The 21,376-nt window shown below is 32.7% G+C and overlaps 1 protein-coding gene across 1 annotated transcript; it reads left to right on the plus strand.

The window, feature by feature from the left end:
* Positions 1 to 5,840: 5,840 nt before the first annotated feature.
* On the plus strand, positions 5,841 to 9,724 carry LOC105115306 (protease Do-like 1, chloroplastic). Its single transcript, XM_011012141.1, has 8 exons — positions 5,841 to 6,355; positions 6,428 to 6,550; positions 6,636 to 6,807; positions 7,120 to 7,157; positions 7,581 to 7,779; positions 7,913 to 8,065; positions 8,228 to 8,362; positions 9,341 to 9,724. Exons 1-8 carry the CDS (start codon positions 5,961 to 5,963, stop codon positions 9,416 to 9,418), a joined length of 1,293 nt encoding a protein of 430 aa, XP_011010443.1. The 5' UTR covers positions 5,841 to 5,960; the 3' UTR covers positions 9,419 to 9,724.
* The last annotated feature ends 11,652 nt before the right edge of the window (positions 9,725 to 21,376 follow it).

Below are 21,376 nucleotides of genomic sequence, written 5' to 3' on the forward strand. Positions count from 1 at the left end.
CCTATAATATTATTTTTCCATATTATTAGGTTTACATTATCTCATGTCAACATATTAATAAATTTTCATTCTTGTTCTAATCTCGTATCATCACGAGTTCATATAAAGTGTTGAATAACAAGTTACACAACTAGTACTTTTGTTATCCTGACTGCATATGATTCTTAGAGCATGACATCCTCATTAGATGAATACCTTATATGAGTATTCATACACTTCATATCAACTTGTTTGTACATTCTCGTCCATATTCCATTTTAATATTTTATTACTAGTTTTTATAAAAAGGGTTGGATGACTAATTAAATGATTTACATATCCGTTCATGCAAAACTCATATCACCTATAATATGCGAGTATATAATTCTTTTTGAAATGTGTGAGTCACGAAATGAATTTCCTTACACTCTATATTGGTATGATGTCCCTATTACAACACAAGATAATTTTAAGCATTATAGGCCATTTAAGAAAACATAATAAAACAAGATTAAAGTCACATTTTATTCATGGACCAAAAAACATAATTCTTTAATTTTCCTTTACTTATATAAATACCACCATTAAAAATTCAGCAATTACCGAGGCTAATCGCAATACTCAAACCCAATCATTCATCTCGAATGTCGTTAGCAGAATTAATGTTTTTCTCTGTTTAAAGCATAACCATTATAGTCCTTTCATGTACTTAGTAGATACGAAACATAGTATACATGAATGCATTAGTTCTTTAAACTAACTTATACACTCAAATCCGACTATCCTCTTAGGAGGCCATTATCTAAAGCCAATCATTTATTCATCTTGTCATCCATTAGAGTGCCATTAGCCGTAACTACTCATTTTTTTTCCATCTCAGTCATCCACTTAGGATGCGATTAGCTGAAGTTAGTCATTTCTTCATCCTAATTATCCATTTAGAATGTGATTAGCCGAAGTTAGTAATTTATTCATCCCAATTATCCATTTAGGATGCCATTATTCATAGTTAATCACTTGTTCATCTCGGTCATCCACCTAGGATGCTATTAGCTGAAGTTAGTAATTTATGCATCTCAATTATCCATTTAGGATGCTATTTTTTGAAGTTAATCATTTATTCATTTTGGTATTCATCTAGGGTGCCATATTCGTAGCTAATCCTTTATTCGTTCTGCTAATTCATCTATGGTGTCATTACTGTAGCTAATCCTTTATTCATCTTGAGTATCCATTTAGGATGCCATTTACTAAAGCTAATCATTTATTCGTTTTGGTAATTCATTTATGGTGTCATTACCGTAGCTAATCCTGTATTCATCTCGAGTATCCATTTAGGATGCCATTAGTCGAAGCTAATTAATCATCTATCTCGATCATCCATTCAGACACCATTAGCCGAAGCTAATCTTTGTTCATTTTGGTCATCCATTTTGGATGCCATTAGCCAAAGTTAATCAATCATTTGTTCTAATCATCCCTTTGGATGCCATTAGCGAAAGTTAATCAATCATTTATCTCGGTCATCCATTTGGATGCCATTAACTAAAGCTAATCGATCATTTATCCCCGTTATCCATTTGGATGCCATTAGCTGAAACTAATCATTTATTTGTCCCGGTCATCCCTTCGGATGCCATGACCTTAAGCTAATCAATCATTTGTCCCAGTCATCCATTCAGATGTCATTAGCCAAAGCTAATAAATTTTTTATTCCGGTCAATCATTCAAATGACATTATCTAAAGCTAATCATTGTTTCATCAAACAATTCATAACAATTTGACATTCCCCACAACATAATAGCAGACCTTTCATGGTACTCGTACCACCATTTCCTAATAGTTTATCATTTAGTAACACGATGATAGATCTTTTGTAATGTAGAACCAAACATTCCATAACAGTTTAACATTCAATATAACACAACAATACCCTTTGTATCACTCATTCAACCATTCATGACAGTTAATGTCTAATGCAACACAACAATAAATCCCCTATAATACTCACACCACCATTCGTGGTAATTAACCATTAATTTAATACAATGGTAAATCTTTCATAACACTCATACAATCATTCATCACCATTACATTCAATAAAAATACAACAATAGATCTTTGGTAATACATTCATCATAATTACATTCAATATAATAAAACGATAGATCCTTCGTAAAACTCATACAATCATTCATTATCATTACATTCAATAAAAACACAATAGTAGATCCTTAGTAATATATTCATCACAATTACATTCAATATAATATAATGATAGATCCTTCGTAAAACTCATACAATCATTCATCACCATTACATTAAATAAAAATATAATAGTAGGTCCTTCTTACTGCTCATATTACCATTTATTAGTAGCCCAAATCCATAATAGCCCCAAACATCATCTCATATTTGGTTTAGTATTCATCACAACTCAATAAGATATTCACCCTAAATGGGTCATTTTAGAACTCTAGTATTTTCACCATTATTTTAACATTCATCAAGAACTTGTTCGACAATTTATAGTCATTTCGACAATCATCAAGAATTTAATCCAACTCTTCTTTGTTGTTTCCTCTATCAACGAGGATTTAAATAAAATATCATCACAAGTGAATCATTTTAAAACATAAACATTAAAATGGGAAAAAGGTGGAAACCACCTACATTAAAATGGGAAAAAGGTGGAAACCACCTACCTGCTCCATTTGTGGTCTGTCCTTATCCTAGTGATAGTCCGATCCTACCCACAAAACCTAAGACACCAATGGCCATAATCAATTCATTTGTATTTTCAATTCACATTCATCACCACACTTATTTCAAAAGTTCATACCTTCACATTCAAGTGTTCCACATTTTACACCATCATAACATGAAATTGTTACTAATATTTAAGTCATTTTTGCCTAGAAGTCTATTGTAGAAATCAGCAGCAAAAATTGGTTTGTTGCAGGCTGCCAATTTGGCAGCAAAAACTGGTTCGTTGCATCCAATAAGTTTTGCGACAACGAATGCTACTTCGCTGCAAATAACTCAATTTTGGTAGTGAATCCTAATTTGCTGTAGGAAACTCAATTTCAATTGTGAATTGCAAATTCACAGCAGCCACCTCAACTTCGACAATGACTCCCAAATTCACTGTAAAACACACATTTTGACAACAAATGCTAATTCGCTGCAATAACTCAGTTTCAACAATGAATCATAATTCGCTGTAGACAACTCAACTTTGACAACGACTCCCAAATTCACTGCAAAGCATATATTTCGACAATGAATGCTAATTCGCTGCAGAAAACTTAGTTTCGACACAGAATCATAATTTCACTGTAGACAACTCAACTTCAGCAGCAAATCACAAATTCACTGTAGAACACACATTTCTATAGCGAATGCTAATTCGCTATAGAAAACTCAATTTCGGCAGCTAATCGTAAATTCACAGTAGCTAACTCAACTTCAGCAGCAACTCCCAAATTCATTGCAAAACACACATTTTGGTTGTGAATGCTAATTCGTTGCAAATAACTCAGTATTGGTAGCGAATCACACATTCGCTGTAGAACACACATTTCGATAGTGAATGCTAATTCGCTGCAAACAATTCAGTTTCTATAGCGAATCATAATTTTACTGCAGAACATCTAATTCAGAAGTGAAAACTAATTCATTGTAGAAGACTCAGTTTCGATAGTGAATTGCAAATTCATTTCCCAACCTATATTTTGGCATGAACACACACCTCACATGTTGTAACAACCCTAGTACATAAACTATCTCTAAGTTCTAGCAGAACACACATATTAAAATCATCAATTCTTGCACATGATCTTTCAATAAATTCTAGCAGAACACAAACATTGAAACCATCAATTTCACTATATAATCTTTTGTTAAATATTCTGGAATCGGTTCCCCCTTACAACCTTGTTTTTATCCCTTGTTTTAGCTTAGTACTTTCCATAATAGTTGGAGTAAAGTTCCTAGGTCATGCATCCATAGTTTTCTTTTTTCTTTTTATTTCAAGACCTTAAGAACAGATGGAGAAAGACATGGTTCATACCTCATGGATTTAGTATTTTGGGAAGGGGTTTGGCAACATTTACTTGTCCAATTTGTAAGCTATCAACTTGGCTTCCTTGAGAAGCAAGGATTTCATGTAAATTTTTTTTCCCCTAAGCTGTCGACTTTGTTTCCTTCCAAACATAGGACTTTTAATACTACCAAAGTTGCTAAAAATAGAATGATTGTTGTCAGATCTCAAATCTAACCTTAAACACATTGTTTTTTTTTTTCCTTTATAATAAGTTACGGAGTTTATTGAATATAAATAGAAAATTTAAGATTTCTAACTTCCATTCCAGCATGAATTGTAATAAAATTTCATTTATAGCTTTAGATATACTCTAAACAATACACAAATATCTAGTTTAATAGATTTATAAGAACCAATAGGTATAAGCAATCCTCACATATGCACATAAAAATATTATTATGAAATTAAAGCTTGTTAAAAAAATTTACTAAACAAGGTTAGAAAATAACAAATGAGTTATAAATCAAATAGGGAAAAAATCATAAATCAACTAGAAAAATAATGCAATTCTCATATAGTGCTACCTTGAAATTTTTCAATCATTATAAAATCTTATATATATAAATTGAGCTGAAATTTTGTTAAAAGATTTCAAAGGACTCATATACATATATAAGCTTAATATCTCTTCTTCAGTTTTGATAATAAAATCTATTATGAAAATATCATATTTAGATTTTTTTATAAATATGAGTTTGAGAAATTTTTAGAATTTTCCAATCATCAATGTTTTTTATAAAAATTTTAATAGTTATTTTTTCATTTTATACAATCCTTCTGCTTTTAGAAGATTTAAAGGTAGAAGAAGCTGAAATAGAAGTAATCCTGTGAAAAATAAAATTCATAAATAGAAAAGATAAATTAGAAAACAGGCTATAGGTTATATGAATTTATTATTCTAAAACTCAAACGGGACTTATATTATTTAGTTGCATACCTATAGTGTGTGTCATTTGAAATCTTTGTATAAAATTTTAGCCTAATCCAATTGTTGAAATAAAATTTATATTTATTATTATAAAACTATATATTAAAAAAATAAGTTCAAAATCTCATTTAATTGTCTAATTTGTAACCTATCAACTTGGCATTCTTGAGAATTAAGAATTTCATTGAAAAAAAAAAATCCAGGTTCTCAACTTTGTTTCTTTGTAAAATAGGATTTTCAATATTATTAAAATTGCTAAAAATAGAATGATTATTGTTGTATAAATCTCTACATAAATCCCTGTATGATAAAAATTATCTATCAAATCTAACCTCACATACGTTATTTTTATTTTTATTTTTTAATGAATTATTGAAGTTATTAAATATGAATAAAATTTTTGAGATTTTTAACTTTCATTCCAGCATGAATTATAATAAAATTGTATTTATATCTTTGGATATACTCCAAACAAATATTTAGTTTAATAAATTTATTAACTCAAATATTTAAAATTAACCTAATTAATTTCTTTTAATTTTAGAGCAGACCGAAAGATTAAAAAGTAAGTTGTTGGATTTCGCTAGATGCACTAGAACGTGGTATGTCCTTAAAATCAACTCACGCAGAGATATTTTTAAGATATGATATACCAGAATCAAATAACTAGGTTAAAAGCGTTTTTGCTTACACGCAAACATTCGAATAATCAAGATCAGAGAAGCTGACAACGGGAGCAGCAATCCACTAGAGCAAGGGCGGGCCATATCAATTATCATCACATGGCTGTGACTGTGAGCGATAAAGGAGTTCATTTTAGGGTTTTTTTTTTGTTGTAAATAGAAGTCAGCAAATAACTAATAAATTAGTAGTTTATATATTTGTTTATGGACTCTATTTAATACCGAAACCACCTCCATCGACATCGAGAAAATCGAAAGAAGGAAATGGCCGGAGCTGCATCTTCTTCTTCTTCTTCACTTATTTCAACAGGCTTCCTTCTCTGTCATTTCCCTCAGTTCCCGAAGAAGAAAGCAACAACACTCGCTCTATCCTCCAAATCCCACAACAATAAAATATTCCTGCACAATCACAAGCAACTTAAATTAGCTATAAACACCACCACCACCACCACCAAATTATTGAGGGATTCTTTTCTTGTAGTGTGTACATCAGTGGCGTTATCATTTTCTCTGTTGATTGCGGATGTAGACTCTTCTGCTTTGGCTTTCGTTATCACCACTACCACTCCTCGTAAATTGCAGTCCGATGAACTCGCTACTGTTCGGCTCTTTCAAGAAAACACTCCTTCCGTTGTATACATCACCAATCTTGCTGTCAGGTGCGCTTCCTTTTTTCCTTTTTCTTGTTAATTCTTGATTCTTTAAATTAATTAATAAAGTTAACTGTACAGACAAGATGCATTTACGTTGGACGTGCTGGAGGTGCCTCAAGGATCAGGTTCTGGGTTCGTGTGGGACAAAGATGGCCACGTTGTCACTAATTATCACGTCATTCGTGGTGCTTCTGATCTCAAGTTAGTCCCATTAATGGCTTTTACTTTTCTTGAATATATTGCTGTTATTGTAGTAACTTTAATTAGCTTGTGGTACCTTAATTAGGGTCACTCTTGCTGATCAATCAACTTATGATGCAAAAGTTGTTGGCTTTGATCAAGATAAGGATGTTGCTGTATTGCGAGTTGACGCTCCCAGAGATAAGCTACGACCCATTCCTGTTGGTGTCTCCGCTGATTTGCTTGTTGGTCAGAAAGTGTTTGCTATTGGCAACCCTGTGAGTGAGTTTGGTTTTTTACCCAGCCCTAGAATTTGGGTGGCATATAGGATTGAATTATGAAACCTACATGAATTTGCTGTTAGAATCCATCCCCCTTTCTTAATCCTAATTTTATTTATATATAATATATTTTGTCCCTTTAATTCTCCATTTCTTTTCTCCAAAAAAAATTGATTAAAACCTGATTTTGTAACAATGTTTAGTTTATTTATAATTCCTGATTGAGGGTTTGGACATCATGTAATTGCACCACTGTTTAGTTTATTGTAAAGGTTACTCTAATTGGCAATCTGATTTCTGATTTTTCAGTTTGGACTTGACCATACTCTTACAACCGGTGTCATCAGGTATGATAGCCAGCAGAGTTTATTTTATTGTGTTCGTTTGTATTGTTACTTTTAGAGACACATACACACAATCATTGAAAAATTATAGGTTTGATTATGATCTCCATCTACGCTAATGCTCCAACAATTGACTGCAATTTGTTTTAAAGCTGTGATTCAACTGAAAGTTTTGGAAATAGCATGTAATTACAGTTGATTAGATTTTGCTTTCTGTTTAGTATTTGATGGAGATATGAATACCTTGTACACCATTGATCACTTATGTTTTCATTGCCATGTCATTAACTGATAAAAGAACAACAAAAAAATAAATAAGAATGTAGGAATAAGATGTATGGTTCTGGTTGTCATTTCGGTTGATACACCCGTATGTCTATGTGTGAGACACCATTTTGCTAACATGTTATTTGTGCTCTTTTCTAGTGGGCTTCGTAGAGAAATCAGTTCAGCTGCTACTGGCCGTCCAATTCAGGATGTAATACAGACAGATGCTGCTATTAATCCTGGTAATAGTGGCGGGCCACTTCTTGATAGTTCAGGGAGCCTTATTGGAATAAATACAGCCATATATTCTCCATCTGGTGCATCCTCTGGCGTTGGATTTTCAATTCCAGTTGACACTGTAAGTCATCACTCATGCCCTTGATTTTTTGTTTTCACAATGAACTTTTCTATGGCATTTGAGCGGAAGGAGAAACTTTCTTCTCTTGTTGTGCTTGTGAATAATTTACTAATCCTCATTTTTGCAAAGCTAGGTAAGTGGCATTGTTGATCAGTTGGTAAGGTTCGGAAAAGTAACAAGACCCATTTTGGGTATTAAGTTTGCACCTGATCAATCTGTGGAGCAGTTGGGGGTAAGTGGAGTGCTTGTCTTAGATGCTCCTACAAATGGTCCAGCTGGAAAAGCGGTATGTTCCATTCTTTCTTTCACATTTCTTCATAAAACTTTCTATTAAACCAACCTTTCTTTTCACTAGGTAAAATGGTTGGGCTTCATGTCCTTCTTAATGGCGGTGTCATAAGAAATTTTGTGTTCTACTTCCATTCATGTATGAATCTCTCTTCTGCAGGGTTTGCAACCAACCAAACGTGATGCTTATGGCAGACTTATTTTGGGTGATATCATAACTTCTGTGAACGGAAAAAAGGTTACAAATGGCAGTGACTTGTACAGAATACTTGACCAATGTAAAGTGGGTGAGCAGGTATGATTTTGATTCTTCTTCTTTTTTTTTTTTTCCTTTGACTAATGTTTCTGTATCTTTTGATCGAGGATGGGAGTTTGGTTTTAAGAGTAAGTTAGTGTTGTTTGCCATGTTTCCACTTTGGAGTTTAGCAATTTGAAAGTTGCCATGGAAATTAAGGGTTCCATTTGGTATAAAATATGCAAATTGATTCAATTTCTTTTTAAATAAAAATTTTGACTTGAAAGAAAAGCTATAAATATTTTTGGTTAGAAATAAATTTTGGCATAAAGCATAAGGTTGTTTCAAAATCGAGTCACAAATTTTGTTTTGATCGAAAGTATAAATTTGCAACTTTTACGTATTGATTTATACTGCCTTCATTCTTCAAAAAGTTATATCAATTCATTTTTGGGCACATACTTTTAACTTGACTCGTTTTTATCTTAAATTTTATGAAAATTAACTTTCAATTCATGACTCGAAGTCAAACAGAATTTAAAACCATTCCATTATTGTCTAGAGGTGAGGTAGAATGAAGTTCATGTGTCAAATACAATAGATATCAGTTGAAAATAAAGACAGGATACATGGATAAAATACAATGGTCCCTACTATGCATTCCACATGATTTTGTCTCTGTATTTTGTGTTTGTTGGCCTAGTCTATAGGTGATGTGGTAGACTTAGTCTACCTAATAATTGTTCTTTAGTAAGAAAGTGGCAATGATGTGATCATTGACTGAAAGTAGTGAAGCAATGAAGCAATAGCATTTCTTTGTGGTTGTGGTACAAGTATACTGGGAAAGATATCCTTTGAAAACCTGATGATGGGTCTTCCTGTTCCATACACTTACTGCATTCTTGGATGTTATGCTGATGACTGTTGATGTGATGGACAAGTCACTATGTTATGCAAACCTTGAGCTACTTTAGTTAATGTATGACATTGAATTATTCTGATTGTTGTTGTTTGATATCAAACCGTTCTGATGCTCAGGTGACAGTGGAGGTGTTGCGTGGTGATCACAAGGAGAAGATTCCTGTAATACTGGAACCAAAGGCTGACGAGTCTTAATGTGTTAAAGGTCTGGCCTGTATATTTGATGCAGTACATGCATGGGGGAATGCAGTAAAAGGCTGACGATTATTTTGTGTATTAATTGTTTCACAAGAAAGGTTGTCGCTGTATTCCTTGTAAGTATTAGAAAGGATGCAGCCTCACAAACTCTCTTCATCAGGGTGCTTAATATCATTCTTGTCAGAAGAGGAAATGTACGTCACGCCAAGCAGTTCATGTTTAGTGAAATAACAATTTGATCTCTAGATGTCTCACACTTCCTGACTATTCTTACTGCTTCATGGCATCTCTCATTTATTGTCAGATCAAGGTTTCGACTTTAGAGGACTCGAATACAACTTTACCAACTAGCATATGACTAAAATTTTGGAGTTATGCCTCATTTCCCTGGTCAGAATTTGCTAAGTTGACCTGAAATTTTGGTTGGCGGTAGGTTGGTTACTCTACCCAGGCTTCAATGTACGATTTATCTGTGTTGGATCAGTGTTCAAGTCGCTGATGAATGACGAGGGTTCTTGTACAGAAACTGCCCTTTTTATATGTTCAACTTTCAAGGACATCAAAGTCTGTTTCCCCTTTTGAAGAAATGCACCACTAATGATGCACGGAGCTGGTGTCCTTGTGAGGCTGCCGCCATTTATGATTATCCTAGACATGCTTCGGCTAAGGCTCATAGCAACGATCATACCTAGGCCATGTAACTGGGCTTAAGCTGAACATATATGGAGTAGGTAACCCCTCATGCATAATCATGCTAGAATGTTGCTAGTGATATCCAAATATTTGGCTGGTAACTTTCATAAATTCCCTATTACACTCGTTATCTGTTTATATTATAATACATCTTAGTTATGTAAATTGACATTATAAATTACTTTTAACTGTTGCCTTATTAATAAAACTTATTAATCATACACATAAGATGCTATTTGTTGAACAAATTTTCATGTCATCTTGTTGTCTTATCTAGTTCATTTACACATATTTTATATCTTTGTACATTGATGTCTTATACATCAATGACATTAAAAGAGTTTATACATGATATGTTTATATATACATTTACATGTTTCATGACCAATACATAAATTCACTTTAGAGTATACTTTACTCTCTAAATTTTAGCTAAAATAGCTAAAAAGTTATTTTAGCTAGCTAGCTAGCTAAAAGAATATTATTACATTCATACTCTCTAAAATAAAGAGCCATGAATATGCACTTTTTTATCCAATTAAAAATTTTTATTTTTAAAATTCAAGTATTACAATAATTATATTTCAACAATCATAATCTTAAAACGATTATATTTTAATGATCATATTCTTGATGGCTATATTTTTACTACTTTCATTTACTTCATCATTTGCCTCACTATCTCCATCTTAACTACATTTTTTTATATTTCTTTTGTTCATTCCATTTTTATGGCTTCAACAGTTTTTTACTTGAAATGTTTTTTTTCATAATAATGACTTTAATGATAATTTAGAATTATTTGTAGCAATGATAATTAAAGAAGAGCAACAAGTTAGTGAGGGATGATCATCATGATCTTCAATGATTTTATGAGTCAAAACATGCTTTACATGCTGAATCGTTTTTTTCAAAAAAAAAAGAAAGTGAAATCGGGTTGAAATCAGGTAAAATCATTAAAACCGGATGAAATCTTGTAAAATCACGATTTCAAGATCGATTTTTCGATTGTAACAAAATGTATGCACTGAAACAAAATGTCCCCCTATGGTCCTACTATTAGACACTTATTGGATATGGAAATGCACAGTCATGCCACACAATCTTCACTCTTTAGTCACAAAAGAGTCTTCAGTTTCACTTCTTTTTTACTGAACAAATCCCTAATCCCCTTCTCTAGTTAACCAACCAAGCACCGATCACACCAGATAAGCTGCTTCCAGGGTTTCAGGTTATCTAGGCAAGCCGATCATTTTTTAGGTTAAAGAGATCATGGAAGGAACGATGGATCTAAATGAACATTATAAGATAGAAGGATCAGTATATAAGGCCAAATTTAATGGTCGGGTCTTGGTAGTGAAGAAAACCAAGGATGATGTCACAGAAGAACTAAAGATTTTGCAGAAAGTCTATCATGCAAATCTAGTTAAACTAGTGGGGATGTCATCTGTATTTGACAAAGAAGGAAATCGCTTCTTGGTCTATGAATTTGCAGAAAATGGATCACTGGAAAAGTGATTGCATCCCACCTCTGAATCTTCCTCAAGCTCTATGGATTTCCTCACTTGGAGTCCTAAGTTATTCACTGCTACTCTTAGATCAGACAACAATCCAGTAAAAAAAAAGAATCATCATGTTATTGGTTTTATAAGGTTATAAGTCGAAGTATTGGATCAATTATATTATAATATAAATATATTTTATAACGTATAAAAAATAAATTTTTATATGTATGAATTTCTCAATAGCAAATTATGTATAAATTTTTATTTGAACCATGAATTTTAAGATGCGTGAATTATGTATGAATTTTTATTTAAAATATGAATTTTGAAGTGCTTGAATTATGTATGAATTTTTATTTGAAGCATAATTTTTTTGTTAATGTATTTTAAAATTTCTTACGATTTTATGATCTGAATTTGTATTACATTTTCCATGTCATGTTAAAATCATGATTTTAACAACCTTGATCTTTTCATTGATCATGAGAGACCTGAAGGCTATAAAATGCTTGAACATCATTGTTTTGATGAAACTTTTTATATCCTTTATATTTTTTTCGAAGAAAATTTTGGATGAGTCATTCATTTTTTTTTTAAATTTGATGTAAAAGCATATGATCCTACAAAAAATAGTAGCATCAATGAAAATCCTTGCATACGAAGCATTTGTAGATTTTATGGATGAATACATGTAGATTACCAAAAGCACCTCAATAAAAAAAATTAAATATTTTGTGAAGGAAAATGTTGCGATATTTGAGGAGTACTTAAAGTCACCAAACATTAATGATATAGCTAGATTGTTGGTGATTAGTGACACGACGAAAAGATTGATGTCTTCTCCCAAGTGCAGGAGTGTCGAAGTAATAAATAACCCGGCAAGACCGGGGTCGAACCACAGAGAGATTATTTGTACAAATTATAAATAACAATAACAATAACAATAAAAACAACAACAATAATAATAATAACAATAATAATAATAATAATAATAATAATAATAATAATAGTAGTAGTAGTAGTAGTAGTAGTAGTAATAGTAGTAGTAGTAGTAGTAGTAGTAGTAGTAGTAGTAGTAATAATAATAATAATAATAATATTAAAGAAAGAGAAGAAGAAAAAGATGATGAGAACTTGGAGATGGAAAATTAATGTAAGGATTAAACAATAATAATAACAAATGTCAAGGTTAGAGGTTCCACTAATGGTATATCAAACAAGTATAGTATAAACTCTTATTATTGAATTGGAAACCACACACAAAGGAGGTTCCAATCAGATTATATATTGTTAACATGATTACATTAGTCATCTTATTTAATTAATGCTAATACTTGTAAATCTCGTCAAGCATTCATGATTATAACTTATGTTAACAACAAATCAAGTTCCTTTCATAGCTCAGGTGTCGGTTATACCATACATTATGGGCTACGAAAGTGCCAAGCATTTGTTGTACCAAGTGTTATACAACATAAATCAAGATTAGTCATTTAACAAGCAAAGTATTAAAGAGTGCACAAGATAACAAATATAAAACATGTTAGTATCAAAAATTAAAGTCCATATTAAGTTTACAGTATACTTATTCTTACACCATTAGTGTAACCTTTTCCCCTTGACATAACTAACTTAGCTAGACATAATGAAAGAAAGCAAAATAGATAAACAAAATAAGAACATAAAAGTTAACTAAGTAAAGGTAAGGAAATGAAAGGCATAAACTTGATATTAATGAAAGTAAAACATAAACATTACAAAAAATACAAAGAGATAAAGGAAGAGCATGATCTTGATCTGGAAACCAAGATGCCTAAATGCATGGTAAATGCCTCCTTTTATAAGCCAAAATTGGGAACTATTGATTTGATGACTAATTGATAAGTGGGTGGCCAACTTTTGACTTGGTGACAATCCTTATCTTCTCTTATCTGCCCAAAACGTCATTGATAACGTCAAAATTGGAGCTAGTTGTAAACATGAAAGTTGTAGGCAATTGTCTCAGCTTTCTTGTGTAAACAATTCAGCTCATTTGGACTTCTAGAACTCCAGATATGGCCAAAATACCGAACAGTGCTCGGGCTGGAAGACAGATTCGGGCTTCTTTGTTGTTGCTACAATTTGGACTTGATAATGGCCTTTTTAGATCTTGGGCTCCATATGAAAGTTGTAGGCCTATGTCTTACCTTTCCATCCATATAAATTGGACCTAAATCTGAGATATATAGCTCCAGATATGACCCAATTACCGAACAGTGTTCCGGTTTGGATCGCACCGACATCTCTTTTCTAAGTTTGGCCATCTCTTTGCCTTTGCAATTTAAGTTCTTAAAGTCATCAATCAATATTTTCATTTATGTGATAGGCCTGTATTTAAAATAAAAATTTACCATAAATTAAAGGTATCTTATATTATTAGATATATTATTATAAAACATGCTTTAGTTAAGGAGTTATTGATACTTCAAGTGCAAAATGATGATATAAAACCATGATAAAAATGCACTTTTAAGTACTAATCACACCCCCCAACCATCTTATTACTAGTCCCTAGTAATCAAAGCGTAAAATAGAAAAACAATTTGCAAATTCCACAAAGCAAGGTATTCATCATTTAACTTCCATTAATCTATCCAGATAAACAAACTCTCATTAAATTTATATATCTGCTCAATACCACTTAACAAGATATTAATAAACCTTTCTTTTGTGCTCAATGTATCAACACATAATTTTGGGGCTTTTCTTGGAAGAAAACAAAATTTTTGTTCTAATGTTTAAGGTTAACTTCCTTGGGTTGGGATTACTATTTTTGTCTTTTTTTTTTTTTTTTAAAAAAATAATCTATATACATATAATTTTAAAATATCGTGCATCTTTAACCCATGTAACGAGCTTTCAGCTAATGTCTCCCAAACCAGTTGGTCTTAGGGCATTAGGTGTTAAGACACCCCTACGAGCTTAGTAACTCGGGTCGCAGATACTGATATGTAGATAGTGCAATGTTTGATTCCCTTAAGCTTTTCTCCTCAACCCATGTAACAAGCATTGGGCCAATAGCTCCCAAGTCAGTTGACTTTAGGGTATTAGGTGTTAAAACACCCCTTCGGGCTTAATTGCTTAGGTTAGGGAGGCTACGAAACCAAACTTATCTACATTTTTATTATCATCATTTTTTTTCTTTTTTTTTTCTTCATGTTTTTGTTTTTTAATTATATACAATCCCTTTCCCTTAGTTGTTACCTTTAACAAAAGAACATAAATAATGTAATAATCCAATATGCAACCCACAATTATATGTTAAAGTGTGTGTGTGTAAATTAAGGTTTAAGAATACATGTTAAATAAGTATATGAGAAGAATTAAGTGGTAACAATACGAGAGTTTGTAAATCTGAATATTTCAGGAAGTATTATAATAGACCTTGTTAAGAATGGTTACTAAGATGCGTCTCAAGAGTCACTTTAACAAAAGAGCTCCTTTACTCTACCATCCTAGTAACAACAATTATGCACATGCTTTATGAAATGAAAAATATTTTTTTTTATCAACTCCTACCCTCTCCCCCCAACCAAAACGAGACATTGTCGTCAATGTTCTAAGGTAGAAAGATAGAGTATAGAAGATATCACCTGAAATAATGAACATTAACAAACCTGAAACACACTGAAACAAAAATAAGAAATGACAAAACACAACTATTATGTTATTAATAAAAAGAAAAGACACAAAATTTTACAAGCTAAGACTCAAATCGCAGTTGTGATTGTGGCTCACATCTTCCCTTGGTTTTACGTTCAAGAACGACTTAAACGCCCTCTATGGGTCGGGGATAGGCTTCCCATCCAGTTTTCTTAAAAACTGGCAAACAGGGTCTTTTTTTAGTCAGATTCCCAAGACTATGCCAAGCATGTTCTTTATGAAAATGGGTTCCTAAGTTATGAATTGGACGATGCTTATCTTGACTATGATGAGACTTAAGAGTCAATAGAAGATTATCTAAAGACTCTCTGTGTTTTGAAATAAATCCCACCTTCTGACAATTTTCACAGTTTTTGCGGAATGCATCTGACTCCTTGAATATGATGGGCCAGTAAAATCCACTTTGTAAGATTTCTACAATCTTCTTTTTTGAAGAGAAATGATCCCCACATGCCTTAGAGTGACAAAATTTAATGAAATTTTTTTTTTTTATGAGAAATGATCCCCACATGCCTTATAGTGACAAAATTTAATGAAATTACTTACCTCATTGTCGAAAATGCATTTTTGAAATATTTGATCAGGACAATAATTGAATAAGTAAGGGTCATCCCAACAAAAATTTTGCTCGTTGCTCAAAAATTTTCTTTTGTCTTCGGTACTCTAGTGAGCTGGCAAAAATCCTGAAGTAAGAAAATTGATATTTTTAGCAAACCAAGGCATTAAACTAAGAGAAAGTAGAGATTTATCAGGAAAGTAATCATCGATTGGTGTGATGTCGGGTGTCGAATCTGTTGTCACTTTTGATAAAAGATCTGCATCAACCTTTTCGGTGCCTTTTTCATCCTCGATTTCTTCCTGATTGGTCATGGCATGAGAAAATGAAAGTGTTGGCGGTGAATCAGTCGTTTCTTTGCAATTTTCAGATTCATCCCCTTCCTTACCCTTAGAGATTGACTCATCATCTTTCTCATAAGGTTTAAGAGAGGGTTTTTCAATAACCTTACCACTGCGCAGAGTAGTGACCATTTTCAAATGAGAATTGGAAGAGAGATTCAAAAAATTGCACAAATATATACACAAATATCAGTTATTGTGGGAAACTTAAAGAACCGACTTAAGTCACGGAGTACCGTTGTCTGCCATTTGACCGGGGTGAGAGAAACTAGCAAAAATCACTCAAAAAGAAACACAAAAACAATGTAAGAAAAAGAAAATAATCAACCTTTATCTACAAGATCATTCAAACCAGTTGATTCATTTTCACTAGGAAAATTATCAAAGTAAGCTTTCAAACGATGTCCATTTTCCTAAAAACATTGTCATTCATTGAATTCTCAATATCATAGGCCCCATAAGGATTGCTCCATCTTGATCTTAGCTCTTTAGGGAATGTATAGAGTTGAGAATTATAAAACAAAACTTTTTGACCAGTATCAACTTTTTGACAATTTTCACAAGTTTTGGAAAATACATGCGTGTCCTTGAACATGGTGGGCCAATAAAATCCATTTTGAAAGATTTTTGTAGCTGTCTTTTTTAACGAGAAATAACTTCCACATGCTTCAGAATGACAAAATTTAATGACACTACTTACCTCATTGTCATGAATGAATCTTTGAAATATTTGATCAGGACAATATTTGAATAAGTTAGGGTCATCACAATAAAAGTTCTTCACTTCGTTCAAAAACGTTTCTTTGTCTTGGGTACTCCAATCAGCTGGCAAATCTCCTAAAGCAAGAAAATTGATATTTTTATCATACCAAGGCATTAGACTAAGAGAAAGTAAGGATTCGTCAGGAAAGTAATCATCGATTGGTGTGAGGTTAGATATCGAATTTGTTATCACTGTTGACAAAAATTCGCATCAATATTTTCTGTGCTTTTTTCATCCGTGATTTCTTCCTCAGAATAAATCATTTTCAAATCTTCAGATTCATCCAACTCATTTTTACTTAAATTAGATTCAAGTTGATCATAAACTAATTCGTCAATATGATCTACTTCTTGTAAATCATTATCATCTCCAGGTTGCTTGCAAATGTTGAAAATATTCATCTCCAATATCATGTTTCCAAATGATAGCTTCATCAGTCCATTCCTACAATTAATCAATGCGTTAGAAGTTGCAAGAAATGGATGTCCTAAAATAACAGGAAATGAATTACATACTTCAATAGGTTCTGTGTCCAAGATAACAAAATCCACAAGATAAATGAATTTATCAACTTGTACTAACACATCTCCAACTATTCCTCTAGGCACTTTTACAGATCTATCGGAAAGTAAAAGAGTTACAGAAGTTGGTTTTAACTCACCTAGATTGAGACTCTGAAAAACTGAATATGGAAGTAAATTCACACTAGCACCAAGATCAAGTAAGGCTCTTTCAATTTTTTGTTCTCCAATAAAGCAAGAAATTGTAGGACAACCAGGGTCTTTATATTTCAAAGCATTATTGTTCTGAAGAATGACACTTACTTGTTCTGCTAAAAAGGCTTTCTTTTTCACATTCAGTTTCCTCTTCACAGTGCATAGATCTTTCAAAAATTTAGCATAGGAAGGAACCTGTTTAATAACATCCAGCAAAGGTATATTGATTCTTACCTGTTTGAAAGTTTCAAAAATTTCAGAGTTGTGATTGACTTTCATTTGTTTGATCATGGCTTGAGGAAATGGAAGTGCTTCCTTTGTTTGGTCATAGCTTGAGGAAATGGAAGTGTTGGCGGAGAATCAGTCTTTTCTTTGTAATTCTCAGAAAATATGGCCGAAGAAGATAATCAATCACTTTATAATGAGAATAATAAGAATAACCGTGTCATAACACTTAGAGATCAAATGAATCCCCAACAACAAGTGCACCATCATGCATAGTTTTTTCTCCCGATGCATCTCATTTTAATTTTAAGCCAGGTATTATTCAACTTGCATTTAAGGGAATTTGAGGAGGTTTGCAACACATATAATAATTTAAATTGTAGCATGAACACCATCAGATTAAAGCTTTTTTCTTTTTCATTAAAAGATAAAGCTAAAACATGGCTACAAAATTTAAGACCAGGATCCATTCGTGCTTGGGATGAAATGCAACAACAGTTTTTGAAGAAGTTTTTCCCATCTCACAGAACAAACTCTTTCAAAAGACAAATCACTACTTTCACTCAAAAACCAGGAGAAACATTTTACCAATGTTGGGATAGGTATCGAGACTTGCTTAGTACTTGCCCTCATCATGGTTTTGAAACATGGAGATTGGTTTCACATTTCTATGAAGGGTTAACACCTAAAGATAGGCAAATGGTTGAATTGATGTGCAATGGAACTTTTGAAGATAAAGACCCTGATGAAGCAATGGAGTACTTGGACTTGTTAGCTGAAAATGCTCAAAATTGGGACACCGCGGGTACATATGAGGCACCGAGTAAAACTCAACCTCATACATCTAGTGGAGGTATGTACAACCTTAGGGAAGATCATGACCTCCAAGCCAAGTTTGCATCTTTAGCTAGAAAAGTCGAGGCACTAGAATTAAAAAAAGGTGGTAAATTAAAATCTCTTGAAAACATTATGTGCCAAATCTGTGAAACAAATGAACACTCAACCAACGATTGTCCAACCTTGCCTTCTTTTAAGGAATGTCTCCATGAACAAGCCCATGCTTTAAACAGTTTCCAAAGGGCCAACCACAACCCATACTCACAAACATACAACCCTGGTTGGAGAAATCACCCAAATTTTAGTTGGAAGAGTGAGAACAACAATGCACAAACTTCACAACCACCATTTCAAGCACACCACAAATTCCAAAATTCTCATGGATATGCACCTCCTTATGCTCCACCTCCTAGAAAAAATCTTGAGGAAACATTGCATGCATTCATTAAAAAGCAAGAGATAATCAATACTCAACTTGCTCAAAACATGACAGATTTTAAAGATACTCTTGCAAAATTAACATATGCTCTCAATTTCCAAGAGAAAGGTAAGTTTCCATCTTAACCACAACAAAATCCCAAGGGGCAATATAATGTAAATGCAAGTAGTTCCGAAGGCCACCACATGGATCAAGTTAAATCAGTCACTACTCTGTGCAGTGGTAAGGTTATTGAAAAACCCTCTCTTGAACCTTATGAGAAAGATGATGAGTCAATCTTTAAGGGTACGAAAGGGGTTGAATATGAAAACTGCAAAGAAAAGACTGATTCTCCGCCAACACTTCCATTTCCTCAAGTCATAACCAAACAAAGGAAAGTCAATCACAACTCTGAAATTTTTGAAATTTTCAAACAGGTAAGAATCAATATACCTTTGCTGGATGCTATTAAACAGGTTCCTTCCTATGCTAAATTTTTGAAAGATCTATGCACTGTGAAGAGGAAACTGAATGTGAAAAAGAAAGCCTTTTTAGGAGAACAAGTAAGTGCCATTCTTCAGAACAATAATGCTTTGAAATATGAAGACCCTGGTTGTCCTACAATTTCTTGCTTTATTGGAGAACAAAAAATTGAAAGAACCTTACTTGATCTGGGTGCTAGTGTGAATTTACTTTCATATTTAGTTTTTCAGAGTCTCAATCTAGGTGAGTTAAAACCAATTTCTATATCTCTTTTACTTTCCGATAGATCTGTAAAAGTGCCTAGAGGCATAATTGAAGATGTGTTAGTATAAGTCGATAAATTCATTTATCCTATGGATTTTATTGTCTTGGACACAGAACCTGTTGAAGCATGTAATTCATTTCCTGTTATTTTAGGACGTCCGTTTCTTGCAACCTCTAACGCATTGATTAATTGTAGGAATGGATTGATGAAGCTATCATTTGGAAACATGACGTTGGAGATGAATATTTTCAACATTTGCAAGCAACCTGGAGATGATAATGATTTACAAGAAGTAAATCATATTGATGAATTAGTTTATGATCAACTTGAATCTACTTTAAGTAAAAATGAGTTAGATGAATCTGAAGATTTGCAAATGATTTATTATGAGGAAGAAATCGCGGATGAAAAATACACCGAAAATGTTGATGCGAATCTTTTGTCAATAGTGACAACATATTTGACATCTGACATCACACCAATCGATGATTACTTTCCTAACAAATCCTTACTTTCTCTTAGTCCAATGCCTTGGTATGATAAAAATATCAATTTTCTTGCTTTGGGAGATTTGCTAGCTGATTGGAGTACCCAAGACAAAGAAAAGTTTTTGAACAAAGTGAAGAGCTTTTATTGTGATAACCCTAACTTATTCAAATATTGTCTTGATCAAATATTTCAAAGATTCATTCCTGACAATGAGGTAAGTAGTGTCATTAAACTTTGTCATTCTGAAGCATCTGGAAGTTGTTTCTCGTCAAAAAAGATAGCTATAAAAATCTTTCAAAATGGATTTTATTGGCCCACCATGTTCAAGGACATACATGTATTCTGCAAAACTTGTGAAAATTGTCAAAAAGTTGATACTGGTCAAAAAGTTTTGTTTTATAATTCTCAACTCTATGCATTCCCTAGAGAGCTAAGACCAAGATGGAGCAATCCTTATGGGGCCTGTGATATTGAGAATTTAATGAATGATAATGATTTTAAAGAAAATGGACATTGTTTGAAAGCTTACTTTGATAAGTTTCCTAGTGAAAATGAATCAACTAGTTGGAATGATCTTGTAGATAAAGGTTGATTATTTTGTTTTTCTCACATTGTTTTTGTGTTTCTTTTTGAGTGATTTTTTTGCTAGTTTCTCTCATCCCGGTCAAATGGTGGACAACAGTACTCCATGACTTAATTCGGTTCTTTCAGTTTCCCATAATAACTGATATCTATATATATATTTGTGCAATTCTTTGAATCTCTCTTCCAATTCTCATTTGAAAATGGATACTAATCTTGAAAAATTGAAAAAGTATTTTCCCGCTCTGCCTCAGAATGCGATTACAAAAATTTACCGTGTTAGATGTGCAAGATTGAGATTGTTAATGAATCATGGAATTCCTGAAGATATTCGTTGGTTGATTGAAGCAAAGGTCCGATTATCAGGTGAGTCCTCTAAC

Source organism: Populus euphratica, unplaced genomic scaffold (assembly GCF_000495115.2).
Source record: "Populus euphratica unplaced genomic scaffold, PopEup_1.0 scaffold670.1, whole genome shotgun sequence".
Classification (NCBI taxonomy): domain Eukaryota; kingdom Viridiplantae; phylum Streptophyta; class Magnoliopsida; order Malpighiales; family Salicaceae; genus Populus; species Populus euphratica.

Bases quoted from the DNA above. Each gene is read 5' to 3' on its own strand.
- LOC105115306 (XM_011012141.1), top strand. From the start codon at position 5,961: ATGGCCGGAGCTGCATCTTCTTCTTCTTCTTCACTTATTTCAACAGGC. The intron at 7,158-7,580 runs GTATGATAGCCA...GCTCTTTTCTAG, and splicing joins CTTACAACCGGTGTCATCAG to TGGGCTTCGTAGAGAAATCA. The intron at 8,066-8,227 runs GTATGTTCCATT...TCTCTTCTGCAG, and splicing joins ATGGTCCAGCTGGAAAAGCG to GGTTTGCAACCAACCAAACG.